A 19805-nucleotide genomic window follows, 5' to 3' on the forward strand; every position below is an offset into this window, starting at 1 on the left:
GACGGCTTCTCTGATTGGTTCTCGTGAAATTAATCACTTTTAAAATTTAACCAGCTGTTGTGCAACCAGCACTGAGTTTTTAAAGAAATGAGGGGTTTTAACTAAAATATTTCATATATTGTAAACACCCATTGTGTGATACATCATTTTGAAGGCCTTTTCAAGACAAGAAAGATTACATAAATAAAAATGTTATTTATATATCCGAAATGGCGGCTGATTGAAGATTCAAGTAACAGCTAAAACTCCAATCAACCGCCATTCTGGATACAAGTATCATAGAAGATTTTTACCGATGTCATCTCTCTTGTTTTGAAAAGGCCTTTAGAATGATGTACATCACAATGGGTGTTCCCATTCGAAATATTCGAGTTACAACCCCTAAGTCATCACCCCCTTATGAGGGATTGATATTCAGTTGTACGTCAATAGGTAGAGTATTCGACCAATAGATTATCCTGAAAGTTACAGTATTATATCTACAATAGATAGTCTCCAACTTATTGAATATGGTTCCCATATGACTCATTCTGTATTATTAGTTGTAGTAGTATGAATCTTCTATCGCAATTTCTATTAATTATTGTACATCAAGGTTTGATCTAGTTATCATTCTATTCAGGAAAAAATAATTCATTTCATTTTGTGGCAGTATTTTTGTAGTGGTTTCCTTGTAGCAAGCTAACATTTCTTCTATTTGAATAATAATATAGTATTACTTTCTGGATATGCTCTTGTCAAATACATTCAATGTAGCATGCTATCGATGATCTGGACATGGGTTTGATTTCCACTTCATTTGAGATTTGTTTATTTCATCTCTCACTCTTCATCAATCATGCGTGAGTCATGGATTTGTGTGGGAGATCTACTCATTCAATCCTCCACAATCTATCAAAGGCGATTGTGGACTTGCAAAAAATGGCCGTTTGTTTTTTAATGACTTTGAATATGAAAAAATAAAGACTATCAATAGATCTGAATTTTCCAGAGATACAGAAGGAACAAAAAGCAGTCAGTTGTTTTATGAGTTAATGCCCATCTTTGTGAGGATTCTGATTCAGTAACGCCTATGCATGACGAGAGTATTCCTCTGGCTCCCAATTAGTAGAGATATTCCATCTCCTTGATCAATGGATGGATGAGTGAACTGAAAATAATGAGACAAGATCGTTAGGGAAGTATAATGTCGAGTTATAGTGATCCTCATTGGATGCATTCCTGTCCTGGAAGAGGGTGAACTGGGTGTTCTGTCAGGCACTCCAAGTGAGAGATTTTTAAGCGACTGGTTCTCAGAATTTGCTGGAGTTCCAAGAAAAGAACTCTGGTATATACTTCCCACGTCAGCTGAGCTTCAGTGTTTCTTCCATTGTTCCAAATTTTCTCAAATAACTCAATATTATATCGTTACAAGTGGTAATTGAGTTGAATTTTCAACTTGTTAATTTAAGCCATCCAAATTCAAAATTTATAGTTCCCATGTTTATTTAAGACTAAAATTGTATAGAGATTGTACACGTGTAATTCCAACATTAATTTGGACTGTGTCACCACCTATCAATTTGGAAGAAGGATAGCACAAGGACTACCTCATTATTTCATCTACCAATGTTATTACATCGGTTTCATATTTGTATCGTAAATAAATAAATAAATAGATAAAATCATTCATTCAAGAAAAAAACCACAATAATGAAGCAATCAATTTCTCCCAACCATCGGAATAGAAAAAAGTATAGTGTACATATACTACTTGTGAAAGGAACTCATTGCAGATAGAAACAGAAGAAATAACTAGTTTAGAGCTCCAGTTGTGCAACAACTTCTCCCTATTCTGAGAAAATACAATTACGTACTTCTGACAGACTAGAAAACATGTGAGACAATTATTAGCTCGATGTGATGATCTAGGCAAGCCACTCTATATTCTCCTGATTCTCTTTCTAGTTCATCTTTTCTAGTATATATTCTCCCGGTTCTCTTATGTGATGTTATATAGCCTAGACACCACTTTCTGTTGTTAGCTCAGCCGAGTAATTTTTGGAGTTCTAGTTGTGTATATGAATGAAAGACTGTTTTGACAAATAGTATTCATTCCATGAGAAGCTGATGTAGTGGGAACTATCCATCCCCTCGCAGCCAATGTTATCAGAAATGGTCAGCGCCACCGATCTTGTCCTTTTCTGTATTCATGGCGCAGTAGAATGGCGGAATGCTGCATATATGTCGCTGTCTAGGAAGCTTAGTGGTGCATATTCATCCTGTTTCCAAAGTATTCGCAGCCCCCAACGCACATAAGGGAGAAATGGATCGGAAAAAAGCAGTTACGATGGATGGCCATCACGTAACTCATATTTCACACATCCAGCCCTGTCTCTTGCCTAAACCATGCATGGCCAGTTGTGAAAAAACGGAGCCTGTGCAGCACGAAATTGTCTTACGAGGTTAAAATTGAAATTAGAAACTCATTTCAATTCACACTAAAGACAATAATAACATGGATTTATTGATAATATTCTCATTACAGTGTACTATTTATAATATACTATCATCATCATAATCATCATCATCCCATAATCTTCATATATTATGTAGTATAATTATTATTTTATACATTTGTGAAAGTATTCATCATTCGAATGACTGGCAGATGAGAAACAATAATAAGCCCTGAACCTAAAATTGTTGTTTCCCGTACAAAGAGTACATCTTGCAGAAATATTGTACAAGCATTTTTAAAGGATAATACGGGAATAAAATTTGTTCTATGAAGTGGACGAACGTATTGATCAGTAGTTGGCTAGTTAATGAAATGTGTTCTTCAGAGTAATATTGAACGTAAGGCGATCAGTTTGTTTGTTTGGTGGGAATAAATCATTTTATGGCTCAATTCAATTTTAAAATCTTCATCGACATCTCATGGAAGACAAAAATTACCTACGCATTGCTCATGCATTGAAGTATCGAGATGTCAAGAGTTAATTATCAGGGTAGATCCTTGAAAGATAATAGCTATTTATGTATTATTTATGTACCTTATTTTTTTTGGAAATCAATACCTTCCTTACCTATGGTAATAGGGCAAGGAAAGTAAAAATGTTGTATGTAATTCGCGCGTAATGCACGACTTTATCGCTCGCGCAAAACAGTTATCGCGATGCGAAGCGGAGCGTGATAATTTTGCAAGAGCGATAAAGAACCATTACGCGCGCATTACTCCGCTTCGCGTCGCGTGATAACTGTTTTGCGCGAGCGATAAAGTTACGCATTACGCGCGAATTACATACAACATTTTTACTTTCCTTGTCCTATTACCATAGGTAAGGAAGGTACTGATTTCCAAAAAAATAAGGTACCCCAATTTCTAAATTTCTATACGTTTCAAGGTCCCCTGAGTCCAAAAAAGTGGAATTTGGGTATTGGTCTGTATGTGTGTGTGTGTGTGTGTGTGTCTGTGTACACGATATCTCATCTCCCAATCAACGGAATGACTTGAAATTTGGAACGTGAGGTCCTTACAATATAAGGATCGGACACGAACAATTTCGATCAAATGCGATTCAAGATGGCGGCCAAAATGGCGGAAATGTTGTCAAAAACAGGGTTTTTCGCGATTTTCTTGAAAACGGCTCCAACGATTTTGATTAAAGTTATACCTAGAATAGTCATTGATAAGCTCTATCAACTGCCACAAGTCCCAAATCTGTAAAAATTTCAGGAGCTCCGCCCCATCTATGCAAATTTTGATTTTAGATTCTCAATTATCAGGCTTCAGATACAATTTGAACAAAAAATTCAAGTGGAAAAGATTGAGCCTGAGAATCTCCACAATTAATGTTCAGTAACATTTTCACCTAAAATCAGAAATAAGCTCGAAATTCGAGAATATGTGATTATCCAATTGCAAACTGTTGGAAACTACTGTTAATTCCATTAAATCATTCACTATGAACAGATAGCAGATCTCGTGTGTCTCCAGCGTTATTGCCCTGTCACCAGCTAGCTCAAGAGAGTAGACTGGAGATGCGCGGGAACACTAGCGTCAGGTGATCAATTTTCATAACGGCAAGGAAAGTTGTGTGAGTGCGCCACACCAGATTTCTTCTACAACTGCCCAAACCTGTTAAATTACTTATATCGGCGGAGTTAATAATAATTCGTCTTCACTGATATCCATCATGGCTGCATAGTGCAGAGCCGGTACCATTCAATTACCGACTTTTTAGGTTAAGATCTGACCTACGTTTGGCGAGCTGCTTACCATCAGCTGATTAGCGAGCGTTAAGAAACTCTTCTGTACATGCGCGAATGATTAGTGAGCGTAAAGAAAATCTACTGCGCATGCGCAGATGGTTAGCGAGCAAAAAATTAGATTCTCCTCGGAAATAATCTGTATTATACATTTTTGATACTATCCCAAGCACATTTTCACTTTATCTATGAAGACAGAGTATGAGTCATTTGACCTGATACTTCAGGTGATATTGATGAGTTTTTTCGATACTTTAAGTTTAATGTACTTGCGCTGACTTTCTCTCTCACTTTTACATAATTATTGAACAATACCTGGTACTCTAAATAATAATCAACATCTTATCATTTTGTCCTGAGTGTTGTCTAGGTTGGATAATCGTGACTCTGTTTTTGAAGGAGTTACATAACTTTTCTAATAATTGAGGTCGAATAATCAAGACAATAAGAATAGAAAAATTGAGATATCAGAGAGAATAAGGTTACTGGTATACTCTCTTCTTATGAAAAATGATGGAAATTCTAGTTTAATATCCACTCTACTATTTCAAATCGGAATTTTCGAACTTACACATAATATGAACTCAACGTGGCAGTGGCACCCTCAGAGTGTTCAGAGGTTGCTCTGGTGAGAGGTGTGAGAGCATTTTATCTATTCATCTGAGCTTCCTTCGAATCTTCTTTCACTTTTCGCAGCAGCATAAAACTATATTCAAAAGCATATCTTCAATTGAGTCAAGTTTAAGATTGCCCTTCGAGAAAAAATGTTGTAAGAAATGAATTTTTAAAATTCAGTATTAGAATCTGGAAGACTTATTTCAAAAGAAGAAAAAACTTTTAAAGATTGAGACAGTTGAAAAAAGTTTCGGAAGAGGTATCACCGTCATACTAGAAACTCTATTAAATATCATTTTGTTGCTCTGTTATTACGATGATGTCGAATACTGGAATCCTCTCTCACTGTAGGAAATAGGTTCTTCCAAAAAAGCACTCAACTTTTCGACACGGAAAAGCTGATTCTTATTAAAAGATTGTGTTGCATGGTATTATCAAAGACTTTTCCTTATTCTCTAGAAATTGGCTGAATTTTTCCTTAAAATAGAATTTACAGTGGAAGCTGTTAATAATTCATTCGCTTTCCACCTGAAAGTTGTATCTTTCGAAGTCTGTAATTGATCAATTTAGCTTTAGCTGCTATGAAATAATTTCCTTATTAATTATCCTGTTCCCTCTGCGATCAAATCCTTGGAATTCTCCTCATTGTTCTCTCTTAGAACTTGAATTTCTCTTAAATACTTTTCTCATTGATTGAAACTTTTTGAATTTGAATTATCATCATATCTCTTGGTTTTCATTGGTGATAATGAACTTTCCTCATATACCCTGTCCACTCCAGGCAAGATTGTATCAAATTCTTTCATAATTTCCACAAAACTTCAAGATTTAATAATAATAAATCATTGACTTGATAGAATTTGATCTTCAATTATTTATTTTGAGTTAGTTCATTAAGACCTGAACTGACAAGAGTTATTGTTTTGCTACAGCTTTCCAAATACCTCAAGAATAGATCAAACGTGTTCTGTCGAGCCTCATCAGTCGGGGCCGCACTCATTTCAAATTATTATCCTATGTAGAAATATTCCCATACATACCAATAATAGCACACTCCTAGTTCAAATTCACTGTTATTTTAGCGAAATATTTTGTTCTCCAGCTTGCTACTTAGGTTTCATGACACAACGTTGACAAATCAAAGATTCGATTAGAATAATCTCAGTTAGTTGTTGAGAGATTAAGGCTTCTTCCACACACTTTCGGTTCGGTTCGTTTCGTTTTCGGCAAAATCCGATAAGTGTGAAACGATGATTCGGTTTCAATTCGGTACCGAATAGCAACCGCATAGCACCGAACGCCCCCTCGACACGAATACGACACGATTCTGTTTCATTTTATTCGAATTCGTTGCTAGGGAAACAAGAAAAAAAAGTCTTTTACACACGCTTGCCTTTTTTGTTTTTATTTTAACCTGTTATCGTGATTATCTGATTCAAAATTTTCCAAGTCAAAATCATATGGTCAATTCATTTCTGTTAGCTCACAGAAACATTTTTTTTTTCAATGAATAGTTTGATAAAAAAATATGAAAGATATAGATGAAAACTTAGGGAGAATTTTTTTTCCACGAATATAACATGATTTCATCAATGGAGAGAAGAGATGAAGTTTTTTATACCATGTGTCAAAACAAGGAACAAATTTTCAATTAGAAAAATAATCTCTCTGAACTTCCAAAATTAACATAATCAGAAAGATACTATTAGAATAATTCAAATTTTCATTTAACTTTAAAATTTTGTTGTTCAAGAAATAACATCTTACAATTTAACACGAACTGTTATATTTAAATATACCAGCATGAACTGTGAAAATCCAAACACAGCTGTGTTTGAGAAGAAAATACCTAATTAGAACCGTACGAATTAAAACCTGACATGTGTGAAAGCCTCATTCGTTTTCGGTAACGAGCCGAACCGAACCGAAAACGAACCGAACTGAAACCGAATGAAACCGAAAGCGTGTGAAGCCTAGCCTAAGGAATATTTCGATCATCAGTTGAAAATATCAGACATGTTATAACTCGCCCTTTCATTTAGATTTCCCATTATGTTATTCTATCACACAATACTAATCGAATTGGAATTCAACAATAATATTGGATAAATAAGATCATGCATCTCAACCTATTGAAGAATAAATAAAATAGCTATTATATGATATCATGCCATGTATCATATATCATGACTGTAATGTCTCATCTAAAAATTGTCAGGTATGTTGGAATTGTTACTATCCTGGAGAATCATTACCACTCACTATTTCATTACCGTTACTTTACTTACATTACTTACCCACATCATATACTATCCTTGGGTCTTGAATTGAGAACGTTGTGCCTTGTCAGTCTTTATGTCTTTCTCTTTATTGCTTTGTTCATTCAATCAATATGTATTGCATCAATTGACCGAGCGAAGTGAGGTCTAAGATTGAAGTCGACGGTTTGGAATTTCTCTTAATGTTAAAATGTTTAACATTGTTATGTTGCGCATTTACGGCGAAACGCACTAATAGATTTTCATGAAATTTGACAGGTATGTTCCTTTCTTAATTGCTCGTCGACGTTTATACAAGGTTTTTTGGAAAATTTGCATAAAAGGAAAAAGGAGCCTCCTTCATACGCAAATATTGAAGTAAAAATCAGACTATAGAATTATTCATCATAAATCAGCTGACAAGTGATTACACAGATTTGTGGAGAAGCCAGTCTATTGCTGTATTTCCATAAGGTCTATAGTTTCAATCAGCTACTTGTGGATGAGAATACTGCGTGAGGTCTACTGTTCACAGAACTACTAGTATTATTCATCTTAGTCAATATGATATTATATCCTCAGTTGTCAGTTGTGTGCGGAACGAAACCCTCCTTAGGTCATTAGTTGAGATCTACATCGTCGACATCGGGATGATGCGAAACTCTCGAGCATTATTCAGTGGCAGCACAAAAAGTTGGAACAAAAACAGGCTGCAAGTTAAGTCAGTGAGAGCGCGGCAACTTGTGGACAATCTGGTTTGGCTGCGGTGGAATAAAAACATGCACATCCGCCGCCGCATGACAATTGTGACTAAGTTGAAAATACCAACAGTACAGCACTACAGTTCCGTCTCGTTTTGCTTCTCCTCTCTGGCCGCCAACATGACAAAAACAATGCGTCGCAGAAATACTCAGCGAACGCTGCCAAAATGCATACATGACTCCCGGTTCTCATTCTGCCTGCACGGCTTCTCATAATAATTGTCCGCTGAATGCAAATTACCACTGACCCTACAACTTCAACACAGCTCCAGTAATTGGACTGCTCGACGTAAATTGAAAACTAGTGGTCTTGTACGTCTCCCTGTGGACTGTAAGTTGCTGGACTAGGGATGAATTCATCGTTATACCATTTTTGATTATTATTTTGTATTGCATTCGAGGAATTCAAGATGAAGTGAATTGTATGATCTCTCTAGACTCTGGGTCGAGTAGTGATATCCATTCATGATATCATTTGAAACGTTGAAGTGCTTCTTTGCAATGGAATAAGAAGAGATGAAGTCAAGAATATGAACACTCCCAGTTCAAAGCTTCAAGCAGGAAAATAATGTTTAGTGTATTAGGTATAACTCTGAGGCCTGGTTGCACAAATGCAGGTTAAATTTCAATCGTGATTAACTTCACGATAACCAATCAGAGAAGGCCTTTTTGATAAGACTGCTTTTCCAATTGGTTCTCGTGGAATTAGCCACAATTTATTAAAATTCAACCAGATTTTGTGCAACCAACACTGAGTATTCACTGAGTATTCCAACACTGGACTACTTTAATACAAGTCTCACCGAGTATTCTACTGTATTCTGATCCTGTTGAGTTTTCGTTTTGATTGAGCTTCATTACTTTAGTTTTCACTTCACTTGAACTAGAACACAGGTGATCCTATTTGACCAATGCAGAAATACCTCCCTTTGATAAATTAATAAATCTGTTTTCGAAAGGAGCTTCTTCCATGGAAAAGTCATGTAGTGTGATAGGAGAAATCCAATACTGACCAAATAGCATTTCTGTTTAGTATGAAACTGGACAAAACAAACAAAATTAAAAGGGTTGAATTTAAGCGCACACCTAAACGAAGAAGGATCTAATTTCAAGTGAGGCAAGAAGGTTAATTGAGTTTGAGCAACAAATGAAAACGATTACAAAGTTTGCCAATAGCCGCACTTTCCTATCGAGCGCAGAATCAGATTTGCACCTTGTGTCAATATGAAATTTACATTCGAAATGAAACAGTTCCAGATCTCACAACACGACAATTAGCGAGCAAAGCATTCGCTGGTTCAACTGGAAAATTGGATTGGACTGGGAATTGGCCCGTAATATTCTCTCCATTTCGAATATGTGGCTAAAAAATGATCACGTTTCATTCTCGTTATAACAACTGGCAAAACGCAGAGTGGCAGTTCGAAGCCCCAAGTCTCGCTATATTTATTGATTCATGCTGAATCCAATGCACTAGCCAAAATCGTAAAGCGGAATAGCGGAGTAAAGATCCTGATTGATTTGCCCCAATATTGTATATCAATGTAACCTGTATTGATCTTCATGATGCTTTGTATTTGCGGTTCATGTACCTGTACTGATTTCTAATAGTAGAGTCATGAGGAATAGAAGTAATTATAAAGATCAACCTTAACTGAATCACTACCACGACAGCTTGAAACTCTGATAGAAGCAAGAGAAATCTCTTCATTCTGATAGTTCACAAACCGCAATGATACGTTACGAATCGAATAACGCTGTCAGCTATTTTGAGTTGGTATTATTTGTTGATGAAGACCAAGGATGAATCAAGTATTTTCAAGTGGAGACTTGCTGAACAGCTTCATAATTAACATGGGATTCGAAGTCAGGAATGTAATCTGCTACTATTTTGATACTTTTTTAAATCATTGACAAAATGTTCTCGTTACTGGGCCGTTTGTACAGTGAGAACTCACACTGAATTGAATCAGCTAGTAGCCAACCTCAAAGTGGACCACGAACGATAATTGATATGGATTCAATCCAGTTTAAATAATTTCATTGAAACTGGCACTCGTCAAACGGCAATGAACGAACAATAAATCTGAGCTTCGTTTTCCAACACCTCTCTAGAAAGCAAAATAGTCAAACGAGGTTGTATCGAGTTTCTGGTGCTCTCTGGAAGCTTTAGGGTCATGTAGAGTCATAATGACCTTCTCAAGCAGAGATTTTGATTTTTTTGCCACACCCAATCATGTAGCAATATCAAGTAAGTTGACCCCAAGATCTCAGGTAACCGACAAGAATATGTAAATTTTTTATATGTGTATATAAATAACATGATAATGTAGAATTTATTTTCATGCTATGATTGTTCTGTAGTTGACTCTTGAGAATTAGTCAGATTCTTGATGATGAAAGTACTTAGTATTATTCAAAAATTATAGAACTCTCTCATCAAGTATGATGTGAAGAAATTCTTCGACTTGGATTTGTAATTCCACATTACCATGAAACTTATGGGAACATATTTTCTATGTTGCAGAACTTATGTGAGAAACGCCTACATCTACCACCTGAACGAGATATTCTCGACTGTGCGGAACGAGTACACGGACTGGGAGAAGCCGATAGTGCACCCGATCAACATCCGCGACTCCACCCTGGAGGCACTGAGCGATGGACACACTGTGGCGCCACTCCTAAGGCTGGCTTACCTGCACGCTCGGCGTGGCGCCACTACCTATTTCCTGCACTTCGGTTATCAAGCTAGCGATGGCGATTATCTACAGGTTAGTGGGTCAATCAAGTTGTTTTCTTTGGAAGATAGAAGTAGTTTTTCGAAGTTTTTTAAGTATTCATAGGAGGAATATTCATAAAAGCTTAGATTACTCACAGGTGCTCTATGGTGCTTCAGTGGTTGAAGGATTGGTTGAACCGTTGCCCAGGGTATGCCTGAACTGTTTATTAATGTAGTTAGACTCCTGCAGCGTACCTATTGCAGTGGAATACTATCATGAGGTGAAAAAGTAATCATTCAAATATTGTCAGATTCACAAAATTTAAGTAAGAGTTAAAATATCGCCAAAAGATTTCTTAGTGAGCACCTAGGACCTATAAGGAAGCTATATTCCAAATTTTGTTGCAATCCATCCAGTAGTATTTCAGAATTCGTGATCAGTGAGTGAGTGTGTGAGTTTATTCAAAAACCATACTCGAGTCTCAACGCCATACATGGCATCATCTTCAGTGGAAAAGTTTCTCCTCATCATGAAGAAGTTCCACAACATTTCTGAAAACAGTGTAAATTGAATACTATCATTATGCAACAATAATCTACTCACAATTACCAGACACTTTCCGTTGATTGATGACCAGGATTGATAATAGGAACTTGTAGCAAACAAAAGATAAAGATGAAAGGGAAAATCCAAACAAAAAATCAACAGAATAGAGTAAATGATGGAACGAAAAAAATTTACTCACAGGTAAAATCGTCATGAGAGCCCAGATTCCTCTAGATTAATCAAATACCTGGTGTATCTAGTTCATCTAGTGGAAAGTGATTCCAGTTCGTTTGAAAAAAGTCAGTTGAAAAGGTCACTGCAGAACTAACATCTATCAAGCAATAAAGGTTGGGAACAGGTTGTCAACCAAATTTATCCACAAGAAAGATTGATCATCTATGATAGATTGTTTGATACTGTTCAGTCTGTCTAGAAAGATTGTTTAGCCAAGGAGATACCATTACTTGATGAAATACACAGTCGAGTTTATGAATCAATATATCAGGTTAGTTTGAAATTCTATCTTGATAATTTATACCGCATCTATAACGCATATCTCGCTATTCAGTATACAGGTCACTTTGACTTTGTTGGGGTCTCTATGCTGTTGGTTTGTATACTCTTTGAATTTCTGAAATCTCTTTTTCGCTTACTTCTTCAGTATTGAACGTTCACTCCCCTCTTACAGGTTCACTCTTACTTATATTGATGTACTAGGGAAATTCGCAGCCCCCTCAGCCAACATAATATACGAAGTGAGCTTTGTACTTCCAATTTTTTGCATAGATAGCTTCTTACAATTGAATTTGTAAGTGGAATTGAAGCATACAGAGCGATGATATATTTTTGTGATGATAGTGTAACATGAATGGAGAGGATAGAAAGTATCTTCCACGGCTTTATATACAATAGTATAATCTATTATGTCTGATAGTAGGGAGTCTACATCTCTTGTTGATGAATCTAGATTTTCCTGTACATTTTTCATGATAGAGGCAACGAATAAGAGAAGTTGAGTGAGAATGAGAAAATGAATGAGTGAGGTAAGATAGAGACCATAATAGTAGGTGATTTCTATCATCAGCGAACGCAATAATTTATTAATAATATGAGCATTTGAAGACGCATCCAAGTTCTTCACATAGCTCTTTTTTTAGCGAATGAATAAATAAATGAATGTGATGACATAAGTTGAAAAATTGAAATTGAATAAGACGTTACATAAATTCAATAGATATTCCATGCTTGACAAGAAACAAAATAATAATGCAATGTCATATTGAAGACCTATTGGTCCTTCCGAAACAAAATCGCCAGAACACGTTCGAATGTAGAATACATTTCAAACAGGAAACCAAAAAACGTGGACAGTGTGGTCATGTGCGCGGCTTGCAAACACTCATGTGGACACAGAGAGGCAGTTTTTATTCGCCGTGAATTTCAGGAAGTCGGCGATAATTTTTATTTGTGAACGTTTGAATTATAAGTGAGCGGCCGCGTTGTCCAAGTGGCCCGACTGGCAATGCATTGCGGTTGCTTTGGTTTGTCCCACGAGAGCAGAGCTGGCTTCGTCGGCTTTCAGTCGTTAATATCCAATACTATTGGCAACAATCAGATAAACGGAAGTCTTTTTCCACTCGCCAACGCTTGAGAAAATGCTTTGCCGATATTTTTCCAAGCTATAGAATCGTTCTCATATCATACCATTATGACAGGTACAATAACTGTGGTTCTGGTTGATATAGTTTATAAAAATAATGTATATAATAATATATACGTGGATGATTAACAGCAATAAAAGAATTAAATAAATACTATTGATATATCATTCTGAATAATACATTTTCCACTTATCAATGCTTGAAAGATAATTTGTCCAATATTTTTACGGGCTTGAACCATTCTCAGACACATAAGTAGAGGGTTGAGTATTTATGATTGATCGCTTACCCCCTGCGTAGGCTACGCTTAAGAAACCAATACGTCAAAAATATTGGGGTTTCAGAGTATCATGCCTTATTTCATTAGTTCAAATACATCACGATAATCGAATCGTATTCATTAACTCACTTTTCAATGCAGATTTTCATTCGTTCAGAATTGGTTTTCCAATATCATAAATTTGGTATCACAATATGAAATAGTGATTATAATGCTATTATAGTGAGGTATCTTTGAAAACTTGTTGAGGATGGGAAAAACTACTTTTTCCTACAAAAGAGTATTCAATTTGGAATACACCTCTTGTAATACAAGCAATTTGAAAACTCAATAAATTTGGTCAACTGTTACAATTTATCATGTTTAGTCAATAATTACTGCCGGAATGAAATGATATGAAAGACTGGCTTTTACGGCTTCTAAGTTGTAGAATTTCATGAACAGCTACTTAATTTTCGGATTCAGGATTGAATTCTCACTTAAATTCTAAAAAATGTAATTTAAATACTGTACACTACGAGAAAATAGGAAGCATCATCTGAAATTTCAAAATCTTATTTGTATGAGTGGTGACTGAAGGAAATTCATTCATTTTTCAAATTCATTTTTTTATCATTGACATCTTGAAAGGTGACAGAAACTATAAAAACTAAAAGAAATCGATTTTGTTAAAAAATATATTTTCTTTCATCTCTGAATTCCATTGACAGTGTTGATACAGCATCTGCATAGCAAACCATTTATGTACATCAGCCATGAAGCTTCAGTATAATTATCTTAAGAATTGATGAAAAATTTACAAATTTGTATTCATCTGTAAGGCCAATATCAACAAAGCCTTGCAGTCAATGTATACAATTATTGTCCAGAATTTCAGTATTATTTATTTGGGCTGTTTCGCAATTTACGTGGAATTTTGAAGCATGCACGAGACCTTACAACAACTCTCGACTCGTAATTTCCGCTGCCGAGTAAGCAATCTACATAATGCTAATAAAACAAACCGAGCAAACAATTTGCACTGACCGCTGCTGTGTATCTGAATTTGCTACTAAACTTCAACGTCTGATTATTGGCAACTGGATAATATTCAAGCCTCAGTTCAGATCTGGGAAACTCATATAGGGTAGAATTTTGTTGGGAAATCATACAGCTTGTTATAGTCAGGGCGATTATTACTCACTTGTCCACCATTCAAGCCTAGAGCTAATCCATAAATGATATCGGATGAATAATAATGAATTCAAAGAATTTGTGAATGAACGAAATTGTGTCAATAACTCACAACCTTCCGTGTTTGGATTTGAGAGACTGATTACATAAAATTTCGGATAATGAAGCATTTTTAGAATCCATCAATGATTTTCCGCAGCAACGATTTTTCGAATGATAGGATGAAACTCATGGAACTTCATCAATTATAATTTATTAGTATCATTAAATTAATTTTTCCTGTGACCCAATTGCCTTTGGTAGAATTCTGATAATCGGAGTCATCATCATTTGTGCCTCCATTAGTCAAATTTTATGGCTTAGTGTGAATTTTCAACGTAGGCTATAAATTCGGAGTCGGAATTCAAATGATAGTGGTTCATTGTGGCTCACTATTATCCAAGTTACATGTATTATGAGAATCATGGACTCCATCAATTCAACTATACGCGATTGTTGAATAAGAAAAAATATTGTTTTCTGCTCATACATTATTTTTTGAGTGATGATGAAAGAGATTCATGAAAACGTTTAATCCTAGTTTTCCACAACGGCATTGATACCTGTACTCTAACTCAGAGGAACATGCTTACATGCATCATGGCAAGACTATTATAAATATTGGTGACATATTTTGAAAGCATTCGTATTCTAAACCCGAAAACTATGCTAAAGATGCGTTTACACGAAAGTTATTAACAAAATTTAAATAACTTAATCTTTATCGATTCTATTAGATAGAACATAACTTATCATACACATTTATTACTTATCATACATATTTTATTTTGTTAATAACTTTGGTGTAAACGCAGCTTTAGATTATCATACCTATTGGGTCAATAGGCTACTATCTCACTCAAATTTCATGTTATGATCATCATGAGAAATTTTACATCGTCAATCAGGAATCAGATCACACAGGATTCGTTATCGATACACTTCTAGTTGATGAAAATTGTGGATAAAATATAAATTCTTTATAGTGTTGTTTGTTTAATATTACCTATAGAATTATCGTTTGATCAAATATTGTCTTTAATTATACAATGAACCAAAAAAGTTTATTTGCGCATGTTTATTTGTGCACTTGAACTAGAGATCTTTGATTCTTCATGAATTATTTTGCTCATTGACAACTTGATTATGAGGAGGGATGAATTACAAAGAGAATAATGTGTAAGCTGATACTACACTATGAAAAAATGTCACAGTTCAAGATTCACTTCATGAAAGTGGATCTCTGAACAGAGCAACCGTGGAGTATGGAGTGTAAAGTCTTCAAGAGACAGAATAGGCCTGACTAGCAAGTGTGAGTGGGAGCGATGTGTTTGAAGTGCTCTGTCCTCTTCATCTGAGATCTGAAGAACTTATTCTGAGAAAAGAATGTGATACAAAGCTGAGAGCGGACTTGAAAAAGCAGAAGTGGCTCTGAGATAAACCGGTAAAAATTTGAAACAATTGAAAAATTGAACTAGAAGGATTTTGAAGTCAAGTCCTCACCTCCTGTAGTCCATAGTAACCGGACTTAAAGTTTTTTAACCTACCTATCCTTCAAGTGAATGTGAAGTGGTATCTAGAAATCTGAAGAATTCAGAGTGTAATATTGTGAATAGAGATTCTTTTGAATAAAATCACGAGTCACAATGGTAACTATTTCAGCAATACAAAACGAAAAAACATTATTTTGAAGAATTTATGTAGAATATCAAACTAATATTAGAATGATAATATTGAACCATTGAACATACAGTCATGTTAGGCTGAACACTATAAATATATATATATAATATGTTCCGATTGCTCATGTCTGAGAATATCTATTATTGGAAGAGGACGGTAGAGGTCACGTGCTACTTCGTTGCTAAATAAGCTACTATTATATAATATATAAATAAATAATCCAAGTCAATAATCTCGAGGTGCGTACAGATATACGCGCTTCGAATACGCTCCGATCATGAACGTTACGCGAGATGTTACGCAAGGGTTCGCTAGAGGTTCGCAATATGTTCGAAGGACGATCGCGCGCTTGTCGTATTGTTGACTTCCCTACAACCTAACCACACAAATGTTAAACGTTCAATCCAGCTGATCGGGTGACAAAAACTGAATAAAATATTTTGACCAGGGGATTGCTGGGTAGCTTAATAATACAATAATATTTATACAATAAATTGATGATAATCATCTTGTTTGTTGCATTCATGTTGATGTTTTATTACAAAAAGGTTATGTATGTCAATGTTTTGAAAGGTGAAAGCCGTGGATGGGAGTTTGGCTTCTTTCTTCTAAACTCTAATATGCTGGTGCCTATTATTAAAAATGTTTTTTATAAATCTACATTATTCAAATTTGATGATTCAATAATTAATTATCAATTCTGATTATAACTGATCCAACAAAAACGTTAACCGTGCATGCGCAATATTGATTAGTTCGCCCTAGGAACATGCCAAGCTCGAGCTCTGTTACACGCTTTGTTCGCGTTCCGCTCTTGCGATCATCTTGCGATCTGCTCGAGTAACGTTCGTTTGCGAAACAGAGCGTAAGTCTGTAATCACCTTAATGTATTCACATTCATGACCAATCATCGTTGACTGTATAAACTATGAAGTTTAAAAATTATATGATTGTGAAGTGTCTGTCTACTCATAAGGATGAACAAACACCATGCTCCTATGCATCTCGAATATTACATCATTGTATCATTGCATAATTGAATCATTGCATCGTTGCTTTGTTGCATCTTTGCACCACAATTCATCCATTTGAAGAGGTAGGCAAATAGGTAGATACACATACACTTACATTGTATATACATATACACATACATATACACATAACAATGTGTACATACATTGTATATACACATACACATACATTGCACATACACTTCGAATTTACAATTCAAGTGGTATGTGCAATATTGCGAATTTGTCGTCGGGTGAATTAGACGAAATAATTTGTTATTCGATTTTTGACGGAATGTTGGATGTTGTGTTGCAGAGACTCGGCAGCGTGCGAGGAGATGACCTTCCCTACTTGATGGGCCTGCCGCTGGTGGAGGGAATGCCGTATTTCCCGCGTAATTACACGCGCCAGGATATTGCTGTCTCTGAAACGTTACTCAGCTACTTCACCAACTTCGTGAAGACAGGGTGAGCATTCGATTTCCACTCTATTTTCGTTACCGCACAATGAAAAGTTCGCTGTTTGCTTGCAGTATTTCATTTGCTATTGACAATTTGTGTGGTCGATATATTTGAGCCAGTCCATCCACATTCGATCTAAGCAAAAAATCGATATGAGCTTTCACAATAATACTGGTAATTTATAATATATATATATAAAACTTATATCCTATAGTATTGAGGAATAAAATGAATCGTACACCATAAAAATTTGATACATATATTAACAAATATCTCAAAAAATAAGTCAAAACGAAAAATATGTAGAACGACAGAAATATATAATATAACGAGAAACGAAATCAAGAAAATATCACAGGTTAATATTATTCTTTAAGTTCTATAGCACGAAACGCTACCATGTGCTTTCATTTTATGATCATATGCATTTATTTGCATGTGGCTTCGATATCAACTTGCTGATACTTGTCGACTTGGACGATTCTATTTCGAATATAAATTTCTCAAATCAGCATGATAAATTGACAAACTAATAATCCAAATATATATATATATATATTAAATTCTATGGTTTCCAATAGATTTCTTTATAATAAATATTTTTTATCTCAGGGTGCAAGATTCGGCACCTGATGGAATAGATAGATCAATTCATCTAGTGAATCAGAGCTACATTATATTATCGCAAATTATATTGTAGAAATTAATGATCATATGAATATGGTATTAACAGCCTAGAACTTAGTATTCTTTGATTGATGTATCCTTGGACATATGAATTGACTCGTTACTATCTAATAAAATACCTCTTATACTATCTTTAAACTTGCGCAAGTATTTTTACCAATTTCTTAATTTATAAAACCCTTTCGACGAGCTAGCTTTGATTCTTATTTCATTCCGAAGCACTGAGGGCGCCCTATCACTATTTCGAATATTATTCACTCACGTGCTGGAATTTTCTATGAGCTGCTGATGGCGATCCAAACTCCTGGTGATCCTGGATTATTTGTAGCCGAAGTCGTCTCTTCCAAGGGGTTAAAAATTATTTAAAAATGACTTCTGCTTTACATTAGCATCACAAAGTCTTATGAAAAGATTTAATAATTCGATTTACTTTAAGTTATTGAAAGGTATAATAAGATATTACGCTCTATAATTTTTGGTGACATCTCATGGTAGTGGTTGGCAGGCAAGTGGGGAAGTTCTCTTTTCTTATTTACAATTTTTCATTTCCGATTTCCAAATTTACATAAAATTTAAATAATCTATTCCTCCGCCATTCATGGCTCAAATAGACCGTACCAAACTATTAAATTATTACTTATGTTACATCTTTAATAATTTATTTGCCTTCGGGCCGTATCCAAAACATAAACTGTACAACAATAACTCATAAATTCTTATCATTTGTAGAAATATATACAAAAATATTTGAATTGGCTCACTATTGCCGCCTATCAATTGCTATCATTTGATTGGTGCATGCAAATTATTATAGTATTCATGCGCCTAGGAACCTCCTACTTCCTTAATACATTTAATTATTTTTGTTTGGGTTTTTTAATATGTTTTTTAAATGCAAAGTAATTTTTTACAGATTATAGGTTGTTTCTCATATTACAACAATTAGCCACGTGGAATCTTTGGTTCCTCAAGTTGAATACTGTTTCGTTACAATAAGTTTCTGCCAAGGTGTTTGGTCAGATTCTACGTTTTGTGACTCGGTCGATCATTGGGTCGCCGATCAGTAGATGTTTTACGCCTAACCTCAAATTTTCAATATTTTATATAATATTATATAGGTAGCAAAAATTATTTTCATTTCTATTCGGCTGTTGTACAATTTAGCCATGATGCCTGATATTATCTAATCTTTAACATTATCATCTTTGGCGATATTAGCCTATTATTTCACTTAGACCTATAAATTTCTTCAAATAGGAATTTTTATTTATCCATCCGAATTTCGAACGTTACACTATAAAAACTATGAAGTTCAAAAATAATATGATTGTGAGGTATCTGTCTACTCATGGGGATGAACAAACCATGCTCCTATGCATCACGAATATTACACCATTGTATCATTGCATAATTTAATCATTGCATTGCATCGTTGCTTTGTTGCATCTATGCACCAAATTCATCCATTTAAAGAGGTAGGCAAATAGGTAGGTTGAAAATACAATTCAAGTGGTATGTGCAATATTGCGAATTAGTCGTCGGGTGAATTAGACGAAATAATTTGTTATTCGATTTTTGACGGAATGTTGGATGTTGTGTTGCAGAGACTCGGCAGCGTGCGGGGAGATGACCTGCCCTACTTGATGGGCCTGCCGC

The 19805-nt window shown here is 35.2% G+C and overlaps 1 protein-coding gene across 1 annotated transcript in view; it reads left to right on the plus strand.

Moving 5' to 3' along the window:
• Positions 1 to 19805, plus strand: part of LOC111050859 (neuroligin-1-like) — a 155450-nt gene that overhangs the window by 79788 nt on the left and 55857 nt on the right. The window contains exons 5-6 of the mRNA XM_039423220.1: positions 10413 to 10659; positions 17317 to 17468. Of these exons, the coding sequence (XP_039279154.1) occupies positions 10413 to 10659; positions 17317 to 17468 (399 nt within the window). The remainder of the gene's footprint in view (positions 1 to 10412; positions 10660 to 17316; positions 17469 to 19805) is intronic.

Source organism: Nilaparvata lugens, chromosome 3 (genome assembly GCF_014356525.2).
Source record: "Nilaparvata lugens isolate BPH chromosome 3, ASM1435652v1, whole genome shotgun sequence".
Classification (NCBI taxonomy): domain Eukaryota; kingdom Metazoa; phylum Arthropoda; class Insecta; order Hemiptera; family Delphacidae; genus Nilaparvata; species Nilaparvata lugens.